Genomic DNA, 23,650 nt, shown 5'->3' on the forward strand with positions numbered 1-23,650 from the left:
TTTGGGACACGCCTTGTTTAGATCGGTGTAATCTACGCACATTCTGTTTTTTCCGTTAGCTTTCTTCACGATAACTACGTTCGCTACCCACTCGGATGAATCCGGCTTTCTCCAGTTTTTCTACTTCTTCTGCTATTATCTTCTGTTTTTCTTCAGAGAACTTACTCTTCTTTTGTTTGACGGGATTCGCCGCTTCTGCTACATTTAGATCATGTGTGATGACTTGGGGGTCTATTCCGACAATCTCCGACGCCTTGGCAGCGAAGGTTCCGATGTTGTTTTTTAATATCGTCGTGATGTCTTCTTCGATTTTAGGGTCCATGTTCGCCCCAAGGTTTACTCTTTTTTCCTTGCCGAGTTCTAATTTCTTTGTTTCGCCTTCGGGTGCTGTTTCTTTCTCTTCAATGTCGTGGTTAAAGATTTCTTCGATCGCCATTGCTTCGCATGATTCTTCTATTGACCGATCATAGCACTTCTTTGCCTCGGCTCGGTTCCCTTGTATTGTGATAATTCCTTGCTTTGTTGGTATCTTCATAGTTAGCGCTTTTACACTAGTTACGACTACTAAATCGGGGAGGAAAGGTCTCCCCAATATCGCGTTGTACGACAAGTCGATTTCTACGACACTAAATCGTGTAGGTAATTCCTCGCTTTTCCTCGTCCTTCCTAGCTTGACATCAAGTGTGATTGTTCCGTTGGGCTTAATTGGTGAGCCCCCAAATCCTACCACTGGCGTGGCATTTCTTTTCAATTCTGCTAGCTCTCTTTCTAGGCTTTCGTAGGCCTTTCTTGTTATTAGGTTTATTGCGCTTCCTTCATCGACCAAGATTCTTTCGACGTTCCAGTGTTCAATGACTATGGCCACCACCAGAGCTTCGTTATGCTCTTCAGCTATTCTCCCGAAATCTTCCCCGTCGAAGGTTACCGGCGGAGGAATTGAGGGTTCTATTGCTTTCCGTTTTCTTTGCGATGTTTGGTTTTTCAGGTTCACTCCTTCAGAAGTCATCTTCTTCAATGAAATTTGTTTTTGAGTTCAAAAAAGCTCTTTCGAATTAAAGTTTAGTTAAGCTTTTCCCACACACGGCGCCAATTGATGGAGTCAGCCTTCTGAATCGGTGAGTAAGACCTGCAAAATAAGGTAGAAGCTAACCGGACGGTGGTTGTCCGATTAACTCTCCGATGCTAAAGTCAGTTTAGAGCTTTGAGCAGCGTTTAGAGTATATGAATGTAATTGTGATTCTAGGCATACCTCATGCTCCTTTTATAGTAGCCGAATATACCTTGTAGAGTCGTAATAGGTAAGTGAATCCTACTTTGTATGGATCGAGTTACGTTGTAGGGATTCACTCTGATTTGTCATGATCTACCTTATTCAGACATGAGTCCTATTTAGGAACGTCTTCCTAAATTAGGAACGTCTTCCTAAATAGTCTTATCTTCCTAAGATAGAGCTTATCTTTCCATGTTTGGAGTTTGTGTCCAAATGGGAATATACTTCCAGATATGGCGATCTATCCGAATCCCGGATTAACGCGCTTTGGGCGGATCCTATGTGATTTGGTTTCTGTCGGTATATTACCGAATTTCAAGGGATTCGGTGCCTTCTTCATATATTTAGGTCTTCATGGGGAGTCCGGTATCACCCGAGAATGGATCTCCTGTGACTCGGTTCCACTGTATTTATTGTAGGATTCGGTATCCATCAATAATAATAAAACACCTAAAAAATATGTAGATTAAAAGAAATAAGGATTATAATTAGTTGAGTGTTAAAATTGAGTTATTAAACTATTTTAACCTAAAAAAGTAATCATAAATATTAAATGAATACAAATTTATTTTATCTCTCGAACTCATCACAAAAAATCAAATAAGATTAAGTTTCAAGTTTGAAATAATAATAAAATACCTTTAAAATGGACATTTAATTTGGGTTCTTTAATTCCAGTAAAGGTGACAAAAAAACTATAAGAGGGTAGTGTGTGTATAAATTAAAAAGTGGAAATGTAAATTTAAAGAAGTTTTTATTTAAAGGCTTAATTTCTTAAAAAAATCTCATCTTGCACTTTTTTTTCGTTTATACCCTAACTTTCTAAAAATACCATTTGTACCAATTTTGTGTTTTTATGTTTCATCCTTACCCAAAAGTATTAAATTGTACTCTTTTCATTTGAAAAAAAGTTTAAAACATATTTTTTTCTATTTTAAAAAATACAAATAAATTCTTAAACTTAAAAAATAATCAAATACATCCAAATAATTAATTAATTAATTAATTTTTTTTAAATTTTATAAAATAATAAAAAAATTTAAAAAATTATTATTATTTTTAAATTTTTTGTCGGAAATATTTAAAAAAATTTAAAAAATTTAAAAAAAGTTCGGAAATATTTTTAAACAAATTAAAAAAAATTATTATTATTTTTAATTTTTTTGAAGAAGATGGTATTTTTGTACTATTAATAACATTAATATCTAATTAGTATATAAATTAAAAATGAAGGATTTTTTTAAACTTTTTTTCAAATGAAAAGGGTACAATTTAATGCTTTTAGGTAGAAATGAAACATAAAAACTCAAAATTGGGTACAAATGGTTTTTTTACAAGGTCAGGGTATAAACAAAAATAAAATTCAAGGTGGGGGTTTTTTAAGAAATTAAGCCTAATTTAAAAGTATGAGGTTGGGTTATTGGAATGTTAAGCCAAAATGAAAGGGGCAAAGTGAAGTTTGTTGAGTATTAGACGATCAAAAGAACGGAGAGAGTTTGAATAGAGTTGGATTCAAAAAGGAAAAGTTGAGACTGTAATAGTATAGGTGTATTTGTCTCTCTGCAATTGGCGGAACGGAAGAGATCTATCTCCCCTCTGCAATTGCCTTAACAAACATTTAGATGGAGGGAGTGGGGGCGAGACTGGGGAGGTCATCCACCCGTTATGGGCCGGCTACGGTGTTCAGCGGACCGGTGAGGAAATGGAAGAAGCGATGGGTCCACCACCTGTCATCATCGTCCTCATCCAACCATAATAATAATAATAATGCTGCTGCTGCTGCTGCTGCTACCACCTCTTCTAACGGTAATAACGGTAGTAACAATCACCTCCTTCTTTACAAGTGGACTCCTTATTCTCAATCTCAATCCACCAATCACAACACCCCCGCCGCCGCCGCCAGTGACCCTCTTCTCCTGGAGGAGCCTCCTCGTAAATTCAAATACATTCCTGTCGGTACTCCTTTCTCTCTTTCATTTGCTTGCATCTATTTCAATTCCACTATCTGTCTCTCTCAATTCATTAATTTGAGATCTGGAATAGTGTTCTTCCTAGGGTTATACTGTTAGATGCCTATTGCTTCTTTCTTATATAGCTGATTAATATTCGTTTCAATTGACACGATATAAATTTCAACCTTTCAAATTATAGGTGTAGAGTTTTTGTATTAAGGCTGCCCATGCCATTATCACCCACATACCACAAAAGTCCTCATTTTGCTACAATTTTTATTAGGATTGAGGAACAAAAAACATTATGCCAAAGAATTTTGCTTCATTTCTTACATGAGGTTTTTAAGAGGGGGAATATGAATTTTACCTTTTTATGGCTTGATGAATATATTTTTTCAGAGATTCTGAGTGAAAATGTGCAGCTCAAGCTATTACTCTAGCTATTACTAAAGCATAACATAGGCGGGACAAATTTAAAAGGGTACTGGTTGAACGAATTTTTGATGCCTAATTCATCTATCCAATTTTATCAAATCATTATCATCTTCACTCTCTAACAAATTTCAAGATTCTCAGATCCCTCCACAACTCAAATCACTAACTTTTTTCCAAATGCTTATCTAGGAGCACTGTGATCAAAATTTAGCAAGAAACTAATTATGGTAATTGAAGGTAAAGTGAATATTATGCTTTGTGATAAAGACAATGGACATGTTGTCAGAGAGGACTAGTATTCCTAGAAATGGTGCTTCCAATGCCGGTAGAAGTTTGACGAAATTTTAAATTATTCTTAAAGACAGCCATTTGAGCTCGTGGAGTGGTTCACACATTTGCTTGGAATCATTTTTGTATCAGGTTGGAAGGACTCATGTCCTTATTAAGAATCTTTTCTTTTGTTAATGTTATCTGAAATCGATGCCATAGTTCTCTAGATAGTTTGTCTGATTAGCTAAACAGATAGTGACGTAACAGGTTTACTGGTACAAAAACATCACCACGTTGACATAAATGATGTTTTGTATGAAAGTTTAAGTCATCTGGATTGCCATTATGTTGTGAGTTCTAGTGGATGTAGTTTAAGTTTCCTTGAAGTACTTGCTAGAAGGAACAAATCTTGCAACAGACCTAGATTGTTAACAATGTAAATGAAGGAATATGATGCTACATTTTGTTGAGGAAATTGCTCCACTTTCTGGGCTATGTATAGCTGCATACATCGGTTATCTCCCAACTTTGTTCCTCAGTTCCTGGCAATTGTGATATTGATGCATTTAACTACTCCTATTGCGTTTGTGTGTCCCTAAAGTTCCAATTTAATTGGACTGATGCATGGTTTACCAAATGGGTTTCATTTGTTGATTGAAAATTTTGTTTCTTCTAGTTAGTGTAAGGTGTACTTTATTTTGCAAATGCTGATGGGGGCAGAAATAGAGTGAGAGATGAACGGGAACTTTTATTTATGGATGCATGTTTTTTCTAGTATCACTTATATTTATGTCACTAATTTGGGTTAAATATGGTAGAGTAGTATTATGGTGAGATATGATACCTAAATGTGACTATCAATCCTAACCAATTTAAGATTTCTGATTAACTTCAAATCGATATTGAAATTTTACATGCATTTGTGAATCTTGCAAGCCAACATCATCAGATAGGCTATTTGGCAATGTAGGTTTATTTGCTGGAGAAACAGAAAAAAGAGGCCGAAGAGAAGGATGAAGATGAAGCTAAATTGATTGATGCTGAGGCAATTTTGGTGGAGTCAATTCCAAAGGGTGATGGTTTTGAGGAAAAACCTGATATCAATGACATACCTATGGAAGAAACTCAGGTAAATGGTTATTTATATTTGACGTCATGATACGTTGTTATACATGGAGTTATGTTGTTGTCTCACCTGATAAAATAAAATGTAAGTCTTATAGACAGAATATCCATGTGGACTTATTGAAGAAAAATGTCTTCAATTATTATAGGCCTAATTACTCAAAAAACCCTCACCTTTAATTTTTTTTTCAATTCCACCCCGACGTTGAAAATTTGTCAATTTTACCCACTTTTGAATTTTCCGTTTTCAATTGTACCCCAATTTTTTATTTTTTGTTAATTTTTTAACTTAAATGATGAAATCATTCAATTAACTAAGTTTAAACATGAAATTAAATTCTTTTTTATTCAAAAAACTACAAATAAGTCCTTTATTTTTAAAAACTAACTAAAACCCATAATCATATTAACACTAACTTAAATTCTTAATTAATTTTACTAAATTTAAATAAATTTTAAAAATGTACAATTAATATATGGTATACATGGAGAATGTTTTAAACAAATTTTCAAACGAAAAAGACGTTAATTTAATTTTTCAGGGTACAATTGAAACACAAAAATGCAAAATAGGGTAAAATTGACAAATTTTCAACGTCAGGGTATGATTGAAAAGGGGTTAAAAGGTCGGGTTTTTTTAAGACATTAGACCATTATTATATAATGATAGCAACTTTTTAAGAAACAAAGAAGGAAGTGAATTGCCTTAAATTTAAAAGTACAGTCAGAGATTTAGGGTAGTATAAGTGATCTATGGAGGAAACTATGCACATTGTCCATTACCGTTAATAGGTATATCTGCAAATATTTTTAAATGTAAAGCCAATAGTAGCTTGCTAATTATATGCTGTTTCTCTTCTCTCTATGCTCTCCTATTTTGTTAAATGGTAGGACTACAAATTGAAACAGACCTGTTTCCATTTTTGTTGCGAGTAGGATTCGATTTTAATTTTTGTACTTGATACCAAGAAATATGGCTAGTTGAGGCAATTGAAACTCACTGTGACTGTGACACCCACTTAAGTTTAAGCTATATGGTACTCGATATGTTATCACTTATGTGGTATCCATCTAACGTTGGCTTCAACATCTACATAATCTCAGGATGATAATCAAGTGGTGCGACAAGATCTGAATGAAAGCACGTTAGACTTGAGCCTGGGCTTGAATTCCCATGATGAAGACTCTGACTTAAAACCTGATCAGCCAAGAGATGGACAGTTGGGAAGAGTGAATTCAAGTGGAGTTGAGACATGAGTAAGATTATTTGAGACATAGAACAGGAGAAGAAAACAGTCTATTTGGACACATTTCCAAATGATTGCATACTGGGCCATCAACTGTTTTGGGGCAAGTCTACTTGAGTTGACCGACTGACGCATGTAATATTGTCTTTCATTTGATGCCCCGAGAAGATTGTAAATTGTACCGATCACAATAACATTTTCTTTTAATATTGAACAGCTGATTTTTTTCTCTCTATAATCTAAGGGCTTACCATCACTGGGTAACAAGGGCTCAACAGCACCTTTGACCTCGTGCAATTATTTCCTGCGGGAAAAGCTTTTGAGATTATATCAGTATCGGACATGCGTGTCTATGGTTTGAAATTGGTGCATGTTCTTACATTGACCCTTTTGATAGTGTAAATGGTCTCATTCTATAACCATGTGACTTGAGGATGAGTTAATTCAAGCAGATTGTTGCTCATGAGTCACGAGTATATCATTAATTTAAGAATATATTCCTGATAGCAATATCATTAGGACCTGATTTTGAGCCTAAAGAACAAACAAAACATAATGAAATTGGAATAATGAAATTGGATTGGACAGCTTGTTTAGTGTAAGGACTGAAGAGGAACAATTAATGGAATGCTAGAAGTATTAAAAACTTTTCTTGTTCATAATGGCCTTGCCAGCATAACAGTCTACTTCAGCGTTCCGCTTACAACTTCTACATTATAGCAATTGAAGTATTTAAGCCCCTCGGGCAAAAAATCAAGAAAAAACAAGTGTTCCTGCAACCTTTAAGGAAACAAAGCATCATAACAGATTGAGATGCTGAATTGACCGCAAGGCATTTGACGCAAATGGAATCAAAACAGCAGGTCAGAACACGAAACTAAGCAGTTTTCATCATCATTCTTTCGCAGCAGCAGCTTCTTCTGCCTCAGAAAAGTAATCATGCCTGGCAATGTGAAAACAGTAATCAATAAGTCTTTAATAAACACCATAGTTGTTAAAGCGCAAAGCGCACTTGAAGCGCAAAGGGTCCCATATCGCTTTAAGCGCAAGGCGCAAAAAAAGCGCACGCCCGAGTGAAGCTCGGCGCATATATGTAAAAAAATATTAAAATACCTATAACACACAATAATTGTCCCCAAAATTAAATATATGCTTTTGATAAAATCATAAGTCCAATAAAGCTACTAGCCTACCGCTAGTTGCAACCTAAAATCATCTATTAGTATGTTTTATATTAAAGGCTTGCTAGGATGATCAGAGAAGAGAAGAGTTGATCCTTTGTGGAAGTTTGAAAGGTAGAAAACAGAGAATTGGAGAAGAGGAGCAGTCGTTTACATTTTCTATGCATTCTTTTAATATTTTTAAAAGCCCAAAACCCAACTAACTCTTTTGTTAATGTTTTGTTTTTAAAGGCCCAAAACCCAAGCCCAAAATTATTAGGGTTTCTCAGATGCGCTAAGCGCGCCTCAGAGACTCGCCTGAGCGCTTTAGCGCGCCTGAGGCGCGCCTTGATGAAGGTGGTCGCCTCAGGTATTTATGAGGCGCACCACCTGCGATATGCGCTATTCTAGCGCCTTAGCGCGCCTCAGGCGCGCTTTTAACAACTATGATAAACACCAAGGCTGTGAATTAAGCTACGCCCCATGTGAGCTACCCAGTGTTTGGTCCGATTAAAGCTTTGCTTGAGCTCATTTTGTGAAGCTGTTTAACAAATAAGCTATGCTAAATCTAAGTAAAGCTAAAGCTCCTTAATCTTGTGAGCAAACTCGTTTATAGCTCATGAACTGGCTTGTACGTTCAATTATAAATAGCTTGATATTGAATATATATTTTCTATATGGCTTAACCCATCATAAAGTCCCTCCATTATTAGCTTTTATTTCACTTGGTCCTTAAAATATATTTTACATTTAATTAGACCCTTAACTATTTATTTTGTACACGTGATCTTTTTGTGGAGGGAATAACAAAAAACATCACCGTTTCATGTCAATCAAAACGATGTAGTTTCATGCAAAAAAAAGGACTACATATCTATAAAATAAATAGCCAAAGGACTACTTAAATGCAAAATATTTGTTAAGGATTAAGTGAAATAAAAACCAGCAGTAGAGGGACTTTAAGGTGTGTTTACCCTTTATATATTTTCAAAAGTATGCATACACCAACTCAATTTACATAAAAAACGCTACAACTTTCATTACTAAATTTTTTTTTAGATGACTAGTATTTCAATTTATATTCAATAAGCACGTTTCGGCTTATGAGCCATGGAAAAATATTATGAGCTCAGTTCACTTCCGACTTGATGAACAAGAAGCTACCCAAAGCATCACTAGACTCAGTTTGTTTACAGCTCTAATATAGATATCATCTTTATAGGCACAAAAACAATGTATGCTTAGGGACTTCCATCACAAGATTCTTGGTTCAAATTTAGCTAGGATAAGATTGGAGTGGGTTATAGGCAAATGGGGACTCGTTCCCCATTTGCATTGCACATGAGGGAAAAATAATGATAAAAAAAATAATAATAACCTTCCTGTGCAAATATCGAAACTATCAAATACGATCAGCTCCACATGAGAATAAATAAACAGATTAAATCTGCACAAAACTTACTGTATTTTGCGTGACAGTTGGTAGAGGCCTGTTGTAGCCATTGCAACATTGACACTAAATAGATTCCAGTTTTTCTGTATTTCAGATGAAAGATGAATAAGAATAAAATCAATTGGGATATCTCGAAAAGGATGATTGTGTAAACATATTAAATTGTCCATCTAAATTGTTTGGAATTTGATCAAAATTGACTAAGATCACAGAGAAACAACTAGGTCAAACAAGTAAAGATAGGCTACAAAAAGAATGATCCATTGCAGGTTAATACTAGAACTAGATAGACAAAAAAATCTTCAGAAAAGATAAGGAAGCTATTGACTCAAGAGATAAAGTAGGACATAACAGCCATAGGTGCTTCTTACAAGTTACCATTGCAAATGTATTTTTGTCCATGTGAAACTTACTGGTGTGATCACAGTGCTGTAGCGAGACCAAATGAGTCCAGTGGCAGTAACCGCTATAAACCAAAATGTAAGGGTAAGATCAGCATGCGGTGCATATTGCCATGTGTAAAGAATATTTAGAGAAGAAAAGTTATAGGTACTGAAGTAGTGGTAGACATGAAAACAAGAAGATGTGTGTGCCTTTGTGCAGCTTATGTGAGAAAGGGATGGGCACAGAAAGAGAGGTTGAGGCGCCAGTAGGATACATGTGGAAACTTATGAGGCCGGTGATGGAAATAATGAAAAAAAGGTACCTATTTGCTGAGGATAAGAAAGGTTTTCAGGGGGTTTAGCAAAGTCAGCGATATTTGCAATGCTGATGCCCCATTTGAAAGTTGGTGCCCAGAAGTGAACTGCAGCAAAGATGACAACATTTATAAGTCAGAAGAGAAAAATTAAGTGTAATTGGTGCTTTCACAAACGAAAATCCTACAAGCGTTGAGGATTCATGTTAAACAGAAATGCATAATATAATTTGTGTTTTGTATCTTCAATAAAAATAATAATCATGTCCGATCCCAAAGCTGAGAGCAATTCAGATAGCAGAATCACACCCATACACATGAGATTAGCAGTATATAGGTAGGGATTCGAAAATCGAAAATCGAAAATCGAAAATCGAAAATGAAATTGATCAAAAATTCAACGCTTCGTCTAAAATAAATAAAAATAGAAATACAAGACTGACTAGTTTTGGGTCCCGCTGGATGATTCCACAGAGATTGCAGCTTCGAAGTCGCCATATCTCTCGATGCCTTGCTCAGCCAAAACTTCTTCTTCTTCGTGTATATTAAAAGGATGGCATTTCCGACCAATCATATGGCGCCATGTCATTATATTCTTATTCTCCATATTAAACGCAGCCGTTTCGAGGAAAAGAGATATAAAACTAAAAACCCAAGCTGCATTGCTTGGAGTGGAGAGAAGAGATGGATTCGTCGTCGCAGACTCAGAACACATCGTTGCAGCGTCTTCAAAATGTTGAAAAGGTATCAGCTTCAGACTTTAACTCATGTATGTATCTGTGAAAATAGCATTGCGAATCATGAAATTTGAAATTGCAGACGATTGTTAGGGTTTTGGAGGTGGCAGGGGGTGTGATGGATGAGCTAGCGGCTCCTACAGGTCCTCGTAAAGAATCCATCAACAACCACTGCCGGGAGTTCATGCAAATGATCAAGGTTGGTGTGTGTCTCTCTTTTTAAGCATTTGATACTGTCTGTCTGTGATACTGACTCACATTGATCCCACAGGACATTCAGTTCACTCTGCGAAACGAGATAAAGAGTGCGTGCGAGTACCGGCCGTTCGAGAAGAGTGACTACACGAGTCGAATTTGTAATGAGATGTGCTGTAAGAAGTTGGAGTATGTGCTTTCCCAATTGGACGCCATCCAACTCACACTTGATCAATATCACGACCTTTGAGGATTCTAGCTTTTTCTCTGCTCTTTTTTCTTCTTTATGTTTTCAATTTTCCTGTATAACAAACAATTATTTGTGAGTGGAAATCAATGGATATGTGCATTTTAGCTTCATATGATATGATCAAACAGTGAGAAGTAGAGGGTTTATTGTGCATTATTTTGAAGTGCAACTGCAAGCAAAGGATTCAAAAGCCAATGCCATGGCAAAATACTTATCGTCACTTTCAGTCTTTTGATTGACCACAAAGATGCTCTTACTTCTCTTTCAACAGAAAACAAACCCACAAACTTTTCCCTTATTGATAAATGGAGTCACTTGAGGCTATGAGCTACTGAATTTCAGCTCCGATTAGTCTTGATTTCATAAAAAAAATGGAGGGTAAATGAAAGTAATTTGGCAACCCAAAACGCAAAATGCAGGTTATAAAGCAAGCGTCTAAAAAGCCAATTGCTGTCTTAACGCTGTTGCTGCTGCTCCTCTCCGCTCCGCTCATTCTTATAATACTAAAGTTCCAACCAAACCCATCTCCGGCTCCAACACACCACATGGCTCGTAGCTTTATTCTGTGGCTTCATGGGTTGGGGGATTCAGGTCCTGCCAATGAACCCATCCGATCTCTCTTCTCTTCTTCTCACTTTCAAACCACTAAATGGTCTTTCCCTTCTGCTCCTAATAATCCCGTCTCCTGCAACTGTAAGTCTTCTGTTTCACTTTTCATTCAATTAGGGTTTCTCTTCTCAATTTGCTACAATCTGTTTCTTTGAAATCACCTATTGCATTAAGCAATCTTCTTACGCATCAACGTGTTGATCCTTTAGCTACTTCTCGGACTGATGTTTAATTATTTCATTCAGTGAATTGCAATTGTCCTTTATATTCTGATTGCATCTTTTACAATAGCGTTATGTTTAGTGGTGCCAACATAATCTTATTGCTGTAAGCAAGATTTCATTCTTTAAACTGTTGGGTCAAATTTCTTTCTCTCTTTAATATAGTATTTGATTTCTCTTCTCTGGGAGGACTTCAGCAAGCATCATTACTCCTTAAGATTTTTCTCTACAAGTTTTCCTTTCACATACATTGTTTTGAAAAACAAAGGAGTAAAATAAGGTGTTGGATTATAACGTAAAGCATGAATTAGTAAAGTGAAGTATCAGCTAGTAACTACTCTATATTCGAAACACTTCAACACTCACACCTCATACCTCCTAATATGTGCTTCCTTCCCAAATATGGATTGGAATCCATCTATTCTTCATCCCAACCCTTACTCATTCTTCCAAAAGCCAATACAAACAATGTTTCATGTGATATATTTCTAATCATTTTCGTTTTCCCCTTGTAGATGGTGCTGTAATGCCTTCATGGTTTGACATCTACGAGATTCCCATCACAGCTGTAAGTTAAGCTGTTCCTACATCCGTAAATGATATTTCCTTGTGAATTTTTTTATCAGATTTTCCTATCCTCAATGTCCCTCAGTTAGTACAAGCTGTGGGGATTAATACTTTTTCTCTGAGATATCTAAACCTTAACTTCTGATACATGAAGTAGTAACCCGTCATCTCCTAAGCATCATATCTAATGCATTTTTATTGAGTTAGTAATAGTGTCCTTTGCTAAAGCCGGTCCATAGATTTAATTTACTCTTCAATTTGGAGTTATCATACTCTGATTGGTGCAATGCAACTACATCTTGTCATACCTATGAAGTTCCCATTGAATGAACTCAACTATTTGGTTCTTTGACGATCGCATGTGTTTAGTTTGATTGTTATCTAAAATGTTTTTATTTTTAGGAACAGAAATGACATTAAAATTCAGTACTGTCAAAAGGAAGATGCATCCTTATGACAAAATAACGTATAATCTACCATCCAGGCAGTTCAGATAAATGAGAATTCTTTGTTAATTGGTTTAGCAAATGATGCATGATGGTGCAAGTACAACTTGAATTCTTTGTTAATTGCTTTTGTGCATTAGGATTCTCCAAAAGATGAAACCAGCTTGCTCAAAGCAGTCCAGGATATTCATGCAATGATAGACAAGGAAATAGCTGCTGGGACAAATCCAGATAATGTTTTTGTCTGTGGATTCAGTCAAGGAGGTCTCTTTCTCTCTCTCATACACGCGTGGGTGCTTATAAAGCATCTCTATTTTACATTTTTGGATCGGGAGCTCAAACTTTGACAATTGTCTGTAGGTGCCTTGACATTGGCTAGTGTTCTGCTATATCCAAAAACTCTAGGAGGTGGTGCTGTCTTCAGTGGCTGGGTTCCTTTCAGTTCATCTATCATGGAACGGATTTCACCAGATGCAAAAAGGGTATTTCTAGCTAAATAAAACTATGGTAGTCACTAGTCACTCTTTTAATTATGATGATTATTGCATGCTTACATGGTGAGAAATGTCATTTTTTTGAAGACTCCTATCTTGTGGTCGCATGGAATTGCTGACAAAACAGTATTATTTGAAGCTGGACAAGCAGGGCCCCCATTCCTTGAAAAAGCTGGGATGAGCTGTGAATTTAAGGTAATATATCTAGTATGCTCTTAAATATGCATCAGTTATTCGAGTTCTTAGAACATTGTCATTTGTATATTGCAGGCATATCCTGGTCTTGGCCATTCAATAAGCAATGGGGAGTTGCAATATCTCGAATCATGGATTAAAACTCGTCTGTCAACTTCTTCATAGAGGTTGAGTGACCGGCTTACATACGGATTATGTCTTTTTCGTTTGTTATGCACGTTGTGGTAAATGTAATACGAGACTATTAAAAAAAATAGAAAGAAAAAAAATGTGACCTAATTTTTCAGATTGGAAGATGTTTGTATGAAAGAATGTAGCTCTATCTTGAATTTCATATACTTGGATAAAAACATAAAATTGCATGTGGCTGAATAGAGTTACTCTGGCTTCATCACTTTGTGCATATGCTTGTTTGAATTATAACTTGTAAGTTTCCATTGGAGAACAAAAATATCTCAACATTTGGGGAAGGAGGAGTCATTAGTCTCACATTTCATATAGTCCTTTATAATCTTAAATTTTGATGGAACACCAAGGAATTTTTTGTCGTCGTGCTTGCCTTCTGGCCCTATATTTCTTGTCCAATTTTCATCTCATTCCATTCTCTCTGTTGGTGCATTTGTGAACTTAAACTTTGAAGCTAATATTGAATCTTCTAGGTGACCGTGACAGTAATAGGCATATGTAATGTTATACGCTTTCATAGTATTAGATGATTTTCAATCAACTTGATAGGAAGGGGACCAAAGAAGGGAAGGAATGAGCATTCCAATTTTCTTTAATTCGGGTGATGCTGTATTATTGACGGGAAGGAGTGCCGAAACGACAAGTCGAATTAAAGCAACTGCATGGAAGCTATGAAAAGGTACAAGAAGGCTCAGAGTAGTCCACCTTGAACAAAAATGCATTGTAATGTAACATGATGAGGATGTAATGCAACATCAGGAACCCATTTCTGCACCGATCTCTCAAGTCTGAAACAACCTCTTCAATCCCAACCAAGTCTTTAGCTCACCTATTTGTTGGGAAGATATCTTTTCACTTATCTAGGTTTGGCCAAACTCCGAGTGAGTTTTGCCAATCGAGCTCCCCTGACTCATCACATTAAGGATGGAACGGTTACTGAAGCAGTAACAATATGGTTTATGCGCAATAGCAATCAAGTTTATGCAACTGATATGCACATGCCTCCAAATGGTAATGCAGAATAAATAGCCCAGAGACTGCAAGCATTCTTTAATATTATTAAATGATAAGTATGGAAATGGATCTTATGACCAGTACAACTACTCACAAGCACCTCTCTTTACAAATATGACAATTACTAATACATCATCTTTCATTTTATAAATTTTAAGGATCTAACATGTAGCTTCTGTAGCATATATTATCAAGGCAGCTCCACTTTTCATTGTTATCTCCAGTAATTTTAACATTCATTCTAGCTCTAGTTCATAGTGAAAAAAAAAAAACAATTACATAGAATCAATTAATCCAAAACACAAACTACATTCTATCAACCTTATCGAGATGCCACTTAGACCATTACCTTACAATTTGTAAAAACATCATATACAAGTTAATTTCCTTTATGTAATAAGAAACAACAATACCTTGCTGTGAATCTATGCATGTACAGGTATAGATGAGCTCATGGATACACAGCCTTTCAAGCGTTCAACGATGACATTTCGGCTGACAAGCCCTGGGTGTGAAGTCAGAGGAAGGCCCTCTTTAACGCATTCATCATATTTCTCCAAAGCAGAAACAATGTAGCTGAAGTCTGGTCGCTTTGATGGGTTTGCTGCCCAGCAACGCTTTATCAAGTGTGCAAGTGCAGGCTGACAACTTGCTGGCAATGGAGGTCGCTCATTCTGCCACACAGAAAATTACTAGAAGATTAAATTAACATCATCAAGACAATTCCCTACTGGCCCCCAAGTATTTGGCTAAAATTGTAGTTCACAACTAGCAGCATTATGAACGATTAGTTAACAACAAAGGCCACTTTAAAAAGGAAACGTATCAATTACAACAAATGTGTACACCCTCCATATAGTGTTACTTTATTATAATATCGTCGCTTTTGTTAATCAGAGTATGCATCTCAAGTTCTTGATCCATGCCTATCTGTTGCTGCATCCATTGGTGCTTTAGAAAATCTAACAAACTAATCGACTGCATAACTTTGAAAGAACCATAACTCCCATATTTGTTCCCCATTACCATAGATTAATAAAGTAAATCAACAGAAATATATGAATCACAAGAAATTTAAACGAGAAAGTTCCCGATTCTACGTATAGACAACAGCATAAAACATTAAAAAAACAAGAAAAGCATGCAGGCCACAGTCTATGAATGAGCCTAGTGATACTGTAACACTCAAGTAGAAGAAATTTCATCAAAAGATAGATATCTGACCTTCTCAGCCACAGCAAATGCAGCCTGTACAGGAGTCATTCCTTGAAAGGGAAGCAAAGCTGTAGTTAGCTCCCATAACACAATACCAAAACTATATACATCAACTTTCCGAGTATAGGATTTTTCCTTGATCATCTCCGGCGCCATCCAGCGGTAAGTTCCCTTGTTTCCTTTGGTTTCTCTGCACTGTGTTTCTAGGCACGACGTACCAAAATCTGCTACTTTAACACGCATTTCATCATTCAAAAGCAAATTATTTGATTTCAGATCTCTGTGGATCACACCTTGTGAATGAAGATACTCCATACCTCGTGATATATCAAGTGCTAACCTCAATATTGTTTCCGTTGACAGAGAGTAGGGCTCTTTCTTGTTTAGATACATTCTGAGAGTTCCTTGTGACATGTATTCTGTGATAATACAGTATACAGGTGGCCTTTTACAAGCTGCAATGAACTGTAAAGGAGATGATTTACCATCTAGCAATAGGAAGTTGCAAAGTCTGATAAACAAGTGGTAAAAGTTATGTATCAAGAGTAATTTATGATCCATTGGGTAGGTGTAAGCAACACGAGCACTGCCTAAATGTTTAAAGAAATTTCAGTAACTTTTGGGAAGTTTTATCTATTTTGTTCCGATTGAATGTAATAAATTTGCAAGATAGGGAAATTTACATGTGATGAATCAATAAATATACCTGAACTATGTTGGGATGAAAGAGACGGGAGAGCAAAGCAACTTCAGATTTGAATTGCTGTTCGAGCAACGTTCGAGTGTCTTCGTTGTGGTTAGGAATTCTGACCATTTTGACAGCAACAGCTCTCTGCTTATAAATACCCCGGTATATCCGACTGTGGGCACCGGAGGCAAACTTGTTGCCTATGAAAAGCTGGGAAAGGTCAGCTGTCCATTCCTCCTGGTCCTCCTTGGACACCTCCCACGCCTCCACATTCTCAGACTCCAATATCATGGACCATGACTCTAAGCTGTCGAATCTCCTCTTCTCCATGTTCTCCATGTCCGTCTTCGAAGGGGCTGTTAGTTGCTTGCTCTTCTTCGACGATCTTCCCAGCCTCATAAATGCATGGAACCATGAACCCCCCATTTCAACCGAAAGTGCAGTGCGGAAAAGAAAAGACGGTGGCTTCTAACTGAATTGAGTCGGGTGTCAAAACAAACAATCAAAAGGAGTTTTCCTTCTGAAAGTGTGAATTGATTTGAGAAAGTGCATGAACTGATTCAAAAACATGGGTTCTGCAAAGCAAGGATATATTCATGAAGCTGATCGAAACATAGCCAAAGGAGATTAATCATGCAAGTTAATTAGAGGAAACAGAGGTCAGAAATACGAAGTTTGTACCTTTCATGTCTTTAGGATATAAAGAAAAAAGAGGGTAAAATAAATGGATGAGACGAGGGAGTATGCAATGAGAGCAGAGATTTTCAGGGACGCCTTGTGATTTTTGCATTGGAAAGTTATCACTTTTTCTCTTTTCTCAACTTAACAACAGACACTCCCATTCTCCCAGCTTCTGTTTCCCTTTTACTTGCGCCATATAAATGCCAACTGGCCCCAAAAAGCCTTCCATCTCTCAGGCCCAATCCATCATTTTACCCCTAATCTTTCCTCATTTCAACAACCAATAATCGTTCAACAAAGGTTCAATTGCCCCTCAACTTAATATAAAATTTCAACTAACAATTATGGCTTTCACAAAAACAACACCTACATATCGATTCATTTGACTCATGTTTCCCTTATGGTAAAAAACAGTTAGGCACCGTTTGAATTGAGGGTTTTTAAAATCCATGGATTTTAATAAAATCGATGGAATTTAAATACATAGATTTTAAAATTCTATCGTTTGTATTGAAAATAAAATCAATGGTTTTTAACATTATTCATGGAAAAAAATAAATAGTATAACAATCCATTATTCATAAAAAATGGTGGATTTGAACTTTCCCACCTAATAGGTGGGAAATCAAAACCCTAAAAAATGATGGATTGTAGAAAATGAGGGAATTTATAAATTCATGGATTCTATTATTTTTTTTTTAGGCAAACGATGGATTTTATCCAAATCCATTGATTGTTTAAAATCCATCGTTTAAAATCCATCAATACAAACGGTGCCTTAGAGCAATTGAAGTGACAACAAATTATTGAACCATTTAAAGCTGAAAGGATAAAACAAATATGAATCTATGTGTTTATTTCACAAAAATATCAAAATTATGAAATTGATTTATGTAAAAGTTTGTTCGAAATTAAAGGAACAAATTAAACCATTATTGAATACACGTTATGAGAATCGAATCCAAAAACTAAATATCTTTATGTTTTATTTGAATTTTGATATTTTGTGTTTTAATTCGAATTAAAATAATCTTTTTGGTTTTATTTCCAATTTAAAATTAAAAAAAATTCTATTTTGGTTGGTTCAATAATGAATATATGCACATACCATTAGATGCTATAAATCAATTATAATATAGTTTGTTTAATTAAAAGTCGAGGTTATGTGCTAACTATATCAACTAGCACAAATTATGGAGCTGCCATTTGATTAAACCAAACACTAATATTTTATAAAATATATATATAAGTATAATGTAAAAAATATTCTCTTCCTCCTAATAGAGTTGTCCAATTTGAGAACTTTTTTGTCCCGAAATTCTTCCTTAATCACAAAAAAAACTTAATTTTGCCTTAATCACAAAAAAAAACTCCACCTTTTAAGATGCACCCTAATTTGCACCTTTGGGTTTCAATTTCACCCTCAAAATTAAATTGGACTCTTTTTCACTCAAGAAAAATTCATAAAAACTCTTATAAAATACTCGTTTGAACTCTTTTCCACACAACAAGTTAAAAATTGATGAATAATTTTAACTTTTTTCAAATGGAAAAGAGATCAATTTAGTACTTGAGGGTGAAATTAAAAACCAAATGTGCGAATTAGGATGCAACTGACAAAATTGTAACGTCAGGGTGCATTTGAAAAGGGGCTAAAAAGTGAGATTTTTTTGGTGATTAAGCCCTTAATTTTTCTGTAATACCCCTATTAAAAATTCACTAATGAGTAAATTGAAAGTAAATTGTAAGTGGGTTCTATATTAAATAGGGGTAGGGGTGTACAAAATTTACATAACCCACCCAAACCAACCATGTGAAACCAACCTAAACCACTATATTCATTTTAATCATAAACCATTGGGTTATTGAAATTTTATAACCCAATTAAAAGAGTTTCTTGGTTTATTTGGGTTTGTTTGGGTTATATAATTATTTAAAGTGCATATACATTTGTTGATTGATTCACCAAGTTTTTTCAAAAAAATTATTTTTTTTAATATTTTTTTATCAAAATATTTTTCTGGAAAAAAAATTTAATTTTTTTTAAAATTTTTTTCCTGAAAATATTTTTTTCCTGGAAATAAATATTTTTTAAAAAAAAAATTCTTGGAAATAAATATTTTAAAAAAATTATTTTTTTTATCAAAATATATTTTTTCTGGAAAAAAAATTTTAAAATTTTTTTCTAAATTTTTTTTCTTCTGGAATTTTGAAATTTGGGTTTTAAATTTTTCATCTAAAGTGATACAAAGCAAAAAAAAAGTAAGTTAAATAACCCATATAACTCATGTTGGTTTTGAATAACTAAACTAACAAAACTCAAATTATTTGGATTATAACCCAAGATAATATTAGAAATTCAGTTTGGGTGGTTATAAGCTTATAACCCAACAAACAATAATTATTTTTTTTAAACTGTGTGATAAAGAGAAAGTGGACAATTCTATAGGTACGGAGGTAATACTATTGCAAGTATAATCTAAAAAATACAATTAGTTATGATTAAAAATATGAAATGTATGTGATGAAGATAGGAGTGTGTGAAGTGAAGTATAGGAAAAATTGGAATGTGAAAGTAGGGAAGTAGAAGAAGTAAGAAAAAGAGATCTACCCCTTGAAATTGAAATTGAATTGAATGCAGAGCAGTGGCAGTGGACCCTCACCCCCTCACTCACTGCTCTTCACTCTCCTAACTAAGCAGTAGGCACTACCACTCCTAATTATCCCCTGCTCTTTTCTTCCTCTCCAGTCATTTCCACATATACAAATGGCCAGCAGAATCCAATCTCATCAGCTTAAAAATGGCCTCTTCGTCTCCGGCAGAAGAGAGCACCACCTCAAAGAGAAGCAACCCACAATGGCCTCGCGCTCCGTTCCCTACACCGGCGGTGACATCAAGAAATCAGGCGACCTTGGCAAAATGTTCGATATCCCACCTGCCGATCAACCTCCTAATATAAAGCAACCCTCACGCTCCTCTTCTTCTTCTCTCCAAACAAGCGGATCCCTTCGATCCGCTCCCAATTCCGGGCCCGTCAAGAAATCATCGGGCCCCATGCCTCTCCAGCCCACCGGTCTCATCACCTCCGGGCCCCTCGCCTCCTCCGGCCCTCTCCCTCCTCCCCACAGGAGATCCGGCCAGCTCGACCATTCCACTTCCGGGGTCGGGGCAGCCGCCTCCAGCAAAGCCCTGTACGGGTCGGCCGTGACCAGCTTGACGGAGGATGTGAAGGTTGGGATTAAGGTATCGAGGCCGGTGGTGTGGGTGGTAATGGTGGTGGCGGTGATGGGATTGCTGGTGGGGGCCTTCCTTATGATAGCGGTTAAAAAGGCGATCATCTTGGTGGCTGTGGTGGCCTTGCTGGTTCCCCTAATTGTGGGGCTTCTCTGGAATTGCGTGTGGGGAAGGAGAGGGCTGTTAGGGTTTGTTAAGAGCTATCCTGATGCAGAGCTCAGAGGTGCTATTGATGGTCAGTACGTCAAGGTCACTGGGGTAATTTTCCATTTCCTCATCGTATTACCTCATTATTCCTTAGCTCTATTTTCTCAATTTGCATGCAGATTCAATACTTTTTAATTTCTTCCTACCTAATGGGGTCATGGCTTATGCTTTTATTTTTTTCGTTTAGCTAATTTTTAGCAATAAAGACCGCAATTTATGGAATTTAGCGTAGATAACCTCTAGTCATTTTCGTGGATTCAGTCTGCCAGCCGGGTTGCAGTTGTGGCCTGCTTTTTTTATTATTAATAAGAAGGATGGACAATGTCTATTTTTAGGCACTCGAACTTCCATTTTCTGTGCCTATGGTTTTCACAAAACAAACAAATTTTGTTCTCCATTCCTGCTAAACTGAGGAAGAACTACTTGCAACTTTTAGATGGATGCTCTTAGGAACCTCTTATTTCCAATGCATGGATGTAGGGGAAGTCCATCAAAGTTCTAACTCCCATAAACTTTCTTATCTTCTGATATAGTTTGTTACTTGGCTTTGTCAAAAGCAAGATTTTTATGTTCTTTAGGAACTTCCGTTCAAAAATGTCAAGATCACAAACTGACGACTTTGCCTTGAATGATGTCGTGGCTCCAAATTATTTGAGATTTTGCTCGGGTTCCCTGAATTAGTTTTTAGGTGGGAATTTTTCCACATTTATTTCTTCAAAACTGCAATCTTGACATTCTTCAGGAATTTGACTTGATAGACCAATAGTGCAACACGAATGTATACAATATGCAATTAAACTTGTCAGCTATTCATTCTATGAAATGACCATCTAGAAAAGTTTAGTTTTAGCATATTTGAGACGACAACTTTACTTATTATTCTATTGAGTTCACTCTTAAGCATATTTCTTGCATTCCATCTAATGTTATAAGCTAATGCTTTCCTTTGATGGATCTCTGGGCCAAAAATCATTATATCGCGTTTGCTACTTTGCCTGTAAAACTATAACTGAATAAAATAAAATTTACTTGCACAACTGGAGTTGCAATAGTTTATCAAACTGGATTAACACAGGTGTGTAAACAGTGCGCTCAATGCCTCCAATGGTAGTTGGTCAGTCCTAGTTTGCTGCTGTTACACTTATTCTAGTCTATAATATAATCAACAGTAATATATTCTTGGATTCCTTTATGTAGGTTGTTACTTGTGGCAGCATACCTTTGGAATCATCTTACCAGAGAGTGTCCAGGTGTGTATATGTTTCCACAGAGTTGTATGAATATAGGGAATGGGGTGGAAAACCTGCAAATGCGAAGCATCATTTCTTCTCATGGGGGTCTAGATATTCAGAGGTCAGTTTGTTAATCTTTTCATGCCTTACATCCTATTTGAAAATCAAGAGTTTCTTGAATTATGTTTGCCGTACTGCTTGGTTTTACTTATTCAAACCTGATAAATTCAGTTTATTCAAACACCAAGGTGGATTCAACAAACAATAACCATAGAACCTAACTATTTAGGTTTTCAAGTTTCAACTTTTCATGGAGAGGCATGGACATTAAAATTACTGACAACGTTGAAGGTCATGTTAAAAAGAGATTCAGGACACACTTATTAACTGCCATCTACCTTTTACTAAGCCAAAGCCCTTGAACAAGTTCATGATCGTAAGCTAATAAAGGCAAGAGGAATTCTATACTTTTATTGTATATAAATAGGATTTATTTGCATTTGTTTGACGACTATTTAAGCAGTGGATCACTATCCTGGAAAAAGGAAATGCATATGCAATCTCATGTTTGTTTGCAAGTCATACACTACCAAGCACAAAATTATACTTCCACTAGCTGGATTGCTAACTCTGGTTATCCAGATATCTAATTCTTTTTAATATGCCTTAAGAACAATTCAAACATTGCTTGTGTCTATATCTTTGGAAGAGAACACCTTTTTATCAGAAATATAATGATGCATTAACTTGTTTGAACAGAAATATGTGGCGGATTTTTACATATCAGATTTCCAGTCTGGATTAAGAGCATTAGTGAAGGCAGGTTATGGGGCAAAGGTTGCTCCTTTCGTGAAACCAGCTACAGTAGTGAATGTAAAGAAGGAGAATAGAGATTTATCTCCAAGCTTCTTACGTTGGCTAGCTGATCGCAGTCTCCCCGGTGATGACCGAATTATGCGCCTCAAAGAAGGGTATAATTTTTTGTGGTTATTTGATATCTTGAAAATCCCTAGTCTCTTGCTAGCCTCGACATTCTGATTAAGTTCTCTGAGCTGTATGCTTCTAAGACTAATTTTGCTTACCAGGTATATCAAAGAAGGTAGCACAGTAAGTGTGATGGGTGTGGTTCGAAGGCATGACAATGTTTTGATGATTGTTCCTCCACCAGAGCCTGTCTCAACAGGCTGTCAACGGTTCCAATGCCTCCTCCCAACCTATGTAGAAGGTCTAGTTTTGACAAGTGATGAAAATCAAGATACTGATGTAGTTCCTGTGTAGATATTGCAAGTTCCACAATAATATTGGTCTTCTCTTGAACTGGATTTCACACCTTTTCTTGAAATGGAATCGTCAGGCAGCGCAAGCCACATCCTCTGTGTTTCCAGGTATTAAAAGTGCAGAAGAGAAGTGGCAGAGTGGCAAAGGATGAAGATCATGTATAAACGGAAGTTTGGAGATAGTGATATATGGTTTGGAGATTGCGACAGGAACTCACTAGCAATGTATTTGTGCAAAGAAGCTGAAAAGTAAGAGCATTATGATGCATTTTGTATTTTGGCTGATTTATGTAAAAAGTTAGCAGAGCTACCCAAAGGGGTCTAGAAATGGTTGCTTACCTTATATGAACTTGATTTTGGTATGGAGAGTAAAATTGCCTGCACTTTACGTTTCTGCTTTGAGTATTTTCCAACAATGGTTCAATTTGCCTCCCAAACTTGGCACAAAATGTCAATTAAGGCCAACCTCGTGGCTTTGGGGAAAAAACACCTAAATTTGACTTTTTTTCTCGTTTTTTAAAGGCTAAACCTATTAAGAGACCCTTATACTATATTATTTTTATTTATGAAGCCCTTGTACTATTTTTTTGTT

The 23,650-nt window shown here is 36.0% G+C and overlaps 6 protein-coding genes across 8 annotated transcripts; 4 read left to right on the plus strand and 2 right to left on the minus strand.

Moving 5' to 3' along the window:
* The first annotated feature begins 2,675 nt into the window (after positions 1–2,675).
* LOC126665582 (uncharacterized) lies at positions 2,676–6,537 on the plus strand. The gene is made up of 3 exons (XM_050358416.2): positions 2,676–3,222; positions 4,898–5,056; positions 6,157–6,537. The coding sequence occupies exons 1-3, from the start codon at positions 2,893–2,895 to the stop codon at positions 6,307–6,309; spliced, it is 642 nt and encodes a 213-aa protein (XP_050214373.1). The 5' UTR covers positions 2,676–2,892; the 3' UTR covers positions 6,310–6,537.
* A 381-nt stretch (positions 6,538–6,918) lies between these two features.
* On the minus strand, positions 6,919–10,186 carry LOC126665584 (mitochondrial pyruvate carrier 4). The gene is made up of 5 exons (XM_050358418.2): positions 10,053–10,186; positions 9,619–9,717; positions 9,326–9,378; positions 8,922–8,995; positions 6,919–7,242 (listed from the first exon to the last, which is right to left on the minus strand). The coding sequence occupies exons 1-5, from the start codon at positions 10,105–10,107 to the stop codon at positions 7,194–7,196; spliced, it is 330 nt and encodes a 109-aa protein (XP_050214375.1). The 5' UTR covers positions 10,108–10,186; the 3' UTR covers positions 6,919–7,193.
* A 56-nt stretch (positions 10,187–10,242) lies between these two features.
* LOC126665583 (mediator of RNA polymerase II transcription subunit 11) lies at positions 10,243–10,901 on the plus strand. Its single transcript, XM_050358417.2, has 3 exons — positions 10,243–10,353; positions 10,429–10,545; positions 10,618–10,901. Exons 1-3 carry the CDS (start codon positions 10,294–10,296, stop codon positions 10,789–10,791), a joined length of 351 nt encoding a protein of 116 aa, XP_050214374.1. The 5' UTR covers positions 10,243–10,293; the 3' UTR covers positions 10,792–10,901.
* Positions 10,902–11,003: 102 nt separating this feature from the next.
* On the plus strand, positions 11,004–13,714 carry LOC126665581 (probable carboxylesterase SOBER1-like). Its single transcript, XM_050358415.2, has 6 exons — positions 11,004–11,484; positions 12,137–12,189; positions 12,775–12,898; positions 12,995–13,116; positions 13,216–13,323; positions 13,399–13,714. The coding sequence occupies exons 1-6, from the start codon at positions 11,205–11,207 to the stop codon at positions 13,486–13,488; spliced, it is 777 nt and encodes a 258-aa protein (XP_050214372.1). The 5' UTR covers positions 11,004–11,204; the 3' UTR covers positions 13,489–13,714.
* Positions 13,715–14,660: 946 nt separating this feature from the next.
* On the minus strand, positions 14,661–17,384 carry LOC126665580 (serine/threonine/tyrosine-protein kinase HT1). 2 transcript variants are annotated; one of them, XM_050358414.2, is made up of 4 exons: positions 17,108–17,384; positions 16,445–17,001; positions 15,748–16,203; positions 14,661–15,197 (listed from the first exon to the last, which is right to left on the minus strand). In XM_050358414.2, exons 2-4 carry the CDS (start codon positions 16,850–16,852, stop codon positions 14,949–14,951), a joined length of 1,113 nt encoding a protein of 370 aa, XP_050214371.1. In that variant the 5' UTR covers positions 16,853–17,001; positions 17,108–17,384; the 3' UTR covers positions 14,661–14,948. The 2 variants fall into 2 exon arrangements, with proteins under 2 accessions (XP_050214371.1, XP_055961151.1); XM_056105176.1 differs by lacking the exon at positions 17,108–17,384 and having other exon boundaries at positions 16,445–17,101.
* A 2,262-nt stretch (positions 17,385–19,646) lies between these two features.
* LOC126663592 (uncharacterized membrane protein At1g16860) lies at positions 19,647–23,452 on the plus strand. 2 transcript variants are annotated; one of them, XR_008790358.1, is made up of 4 exons: positions 19,647–20,600; positions 21,747–21,902; positions 22,013–22,231; positions 22,541–22,675. XR_008790358.1 is itself a non-coding variant. In XM_050356436.2 (4 exons), the coding sequence occupies exons 1-4, from the start codon at positions 19,875–19,877 to the stop codon at positions 23,057–23,059; spliced, it is 1,287 nt and encodes a 428-aa protein (XP_050212393.1). In that variant the 5' UTR covers positions 19,659–19,874; the 3' UTR covers positions 23,060–23,452. The 2 variants fall into 2 exon arrangements, 1 of the variants encoding a protein (XP_050212393.1); XM_050356436.2 differs by lacking the exon at positions 22,013–22,231 and adding an exon at positions 22,867–23,452 and having other exon boundaries at positions 19,659–20,600; positions 22,541–22,752.
* The last annotated feature ends 198 nt before the right edge of the window (positions 23,453–23,650 follow it).

The sequence above is a fragment of the Mercurialis annua genome, linkage group LG1-X (genome assembly GCF_937616625.2).
Source record: "Mercurialis annua linkage group LG1-X, ddMerAnnu1.2, whole genome shotgun sequence".
NCBI lineage: Eukaryota > Viridiplantae > Streptophyta > Magnoliopsida > Malpighiales > Euphorbiaceae > Mercurialis > Mercurialis annua.

Bases quoted from the DNA above. Each gene is read 5' to 3' on its own strand.
- LOC126665582 (XM_050358416.2), top strand. From the start codon at position 2,893: ATGGAGGGAGTGGGGGCGAGACTGGGGAGGTCATCCACCCGTTATGGG. The intron at 3,223-4,897 runs GTCGGTACTCCT...TTGGCAATGTAG, and splicing joins GTAAATTCAAATACATTCCT to GTTTATTTGCTGGAGAAACA. The intron at 5,057-6,156 runs GTAAATGGTTAT...ACATAATCTCAG, and splicing joins TACCTATGGAAGAAACTCAG to GATGATAATCAAGTGGTGCG.
- LOC126665584 (XM_050358418.2), bottom strand. From the start codon at position 10,107: ATGGCGACTTCGAAGCTGCAATCTCTGTGGAATCATCCAGCGGGACCC. The intron at 8,996-9,325 runs GTAAGTTTCACA...TCTGAAATACAG, and splicing joins ACAGCACTGTGATCACACCA to AAAAACTGGAATCTATTTAG. The intron at 7,243-8,921 runs GTAAGTTTTGTG...TCACATTGCCAG, and splicing joins CAACTGTCACGCAAAATACA to GCATGATTACTTTTCTGAGG.
- LOC126665583 (XM_050358417.2), top strand. From the start codon at position 10,294: ATGGATTCGTCGTCGCAGACTCAGAACACATCGTTGCAGCGTCTTCAA. The intron at 10,354-10,428 runs GTATCAGCTTCA...TTGAAATTGCAG, and splicing joins GTCTTCAAAATGTTGAAAAG to ACGATTGTTAGGGTTTTGGA. The intron at 10,546-10,617 runs GTTGGTGTGTGT...TTGATCCCACAG, and splicing joins AGTTCATGCAAATGATCAAG to GACATTCAGTTCACTCTGCG.
- LOC126665581 (XM_050358415.2), top strand. From the start codon at position 11,205: ATGCAGGTTATAAAGCAAGCGTCTAAAAAGCCAATTGCTGTCTTAACG. The intron at 11,485-12,136 runs GTAAGTCTTCTG...TTCCCCTTGTAG, and splicing joins TAATCCCGTCTCCTGCAACT to ATGGTGCTGTAATGCCTTCA. The intron at 12,190-12,774 runs GTAAGTTAAGCT...TTTGTGCATTAG, and splicing joins ACGAGATTCCCATCACAGCT to GATTCTCCAAAAGATGAAAC.
- LOC126665580 (XM_050358414.2), bottom strand. From the start codon at position 16,852: ATGGGGGGTTCATGGTTCCATGCATTTATGAGGCTGGGAAGATCGTCG. The intron at 16,204-16,444 runs GTATATTTATTG...TCTCCTTTACAG, and splicing joins TTCATCCCAACATAGTTCAG to TTCATTGCAGCTTGTAAAAG. The intron at 15,198-15,747 runs GTCAGATATCTA...TCTGTGTGGCAG, and splicing joins CATTTGCTGTGGCTGAGAAG to AATGAGCGACCTCCATTGCC.
- LOC126663592 (XM_050356436.2), top strand. From the start codon at position 19,875: ATGGCCAGCAGAATCCAATCTCATCAGCTTAAAAATGGCCTCTTCGTC. The intron at 21,903-22,540 runs GTCAGTTTGTTA...TTGTTTGAACAG, and splicing joins GGGGGTCTAGATATTCAGAG to AAATATGTGGCGGATTTTTA. The intron at 22,753-22,866 runs GTATAATTTTTT...TTTGCTTACCAG, and splicing joins ATTATGCGCCTCAAAGAAGG to GTATATCAAAGAAGGTAGCA.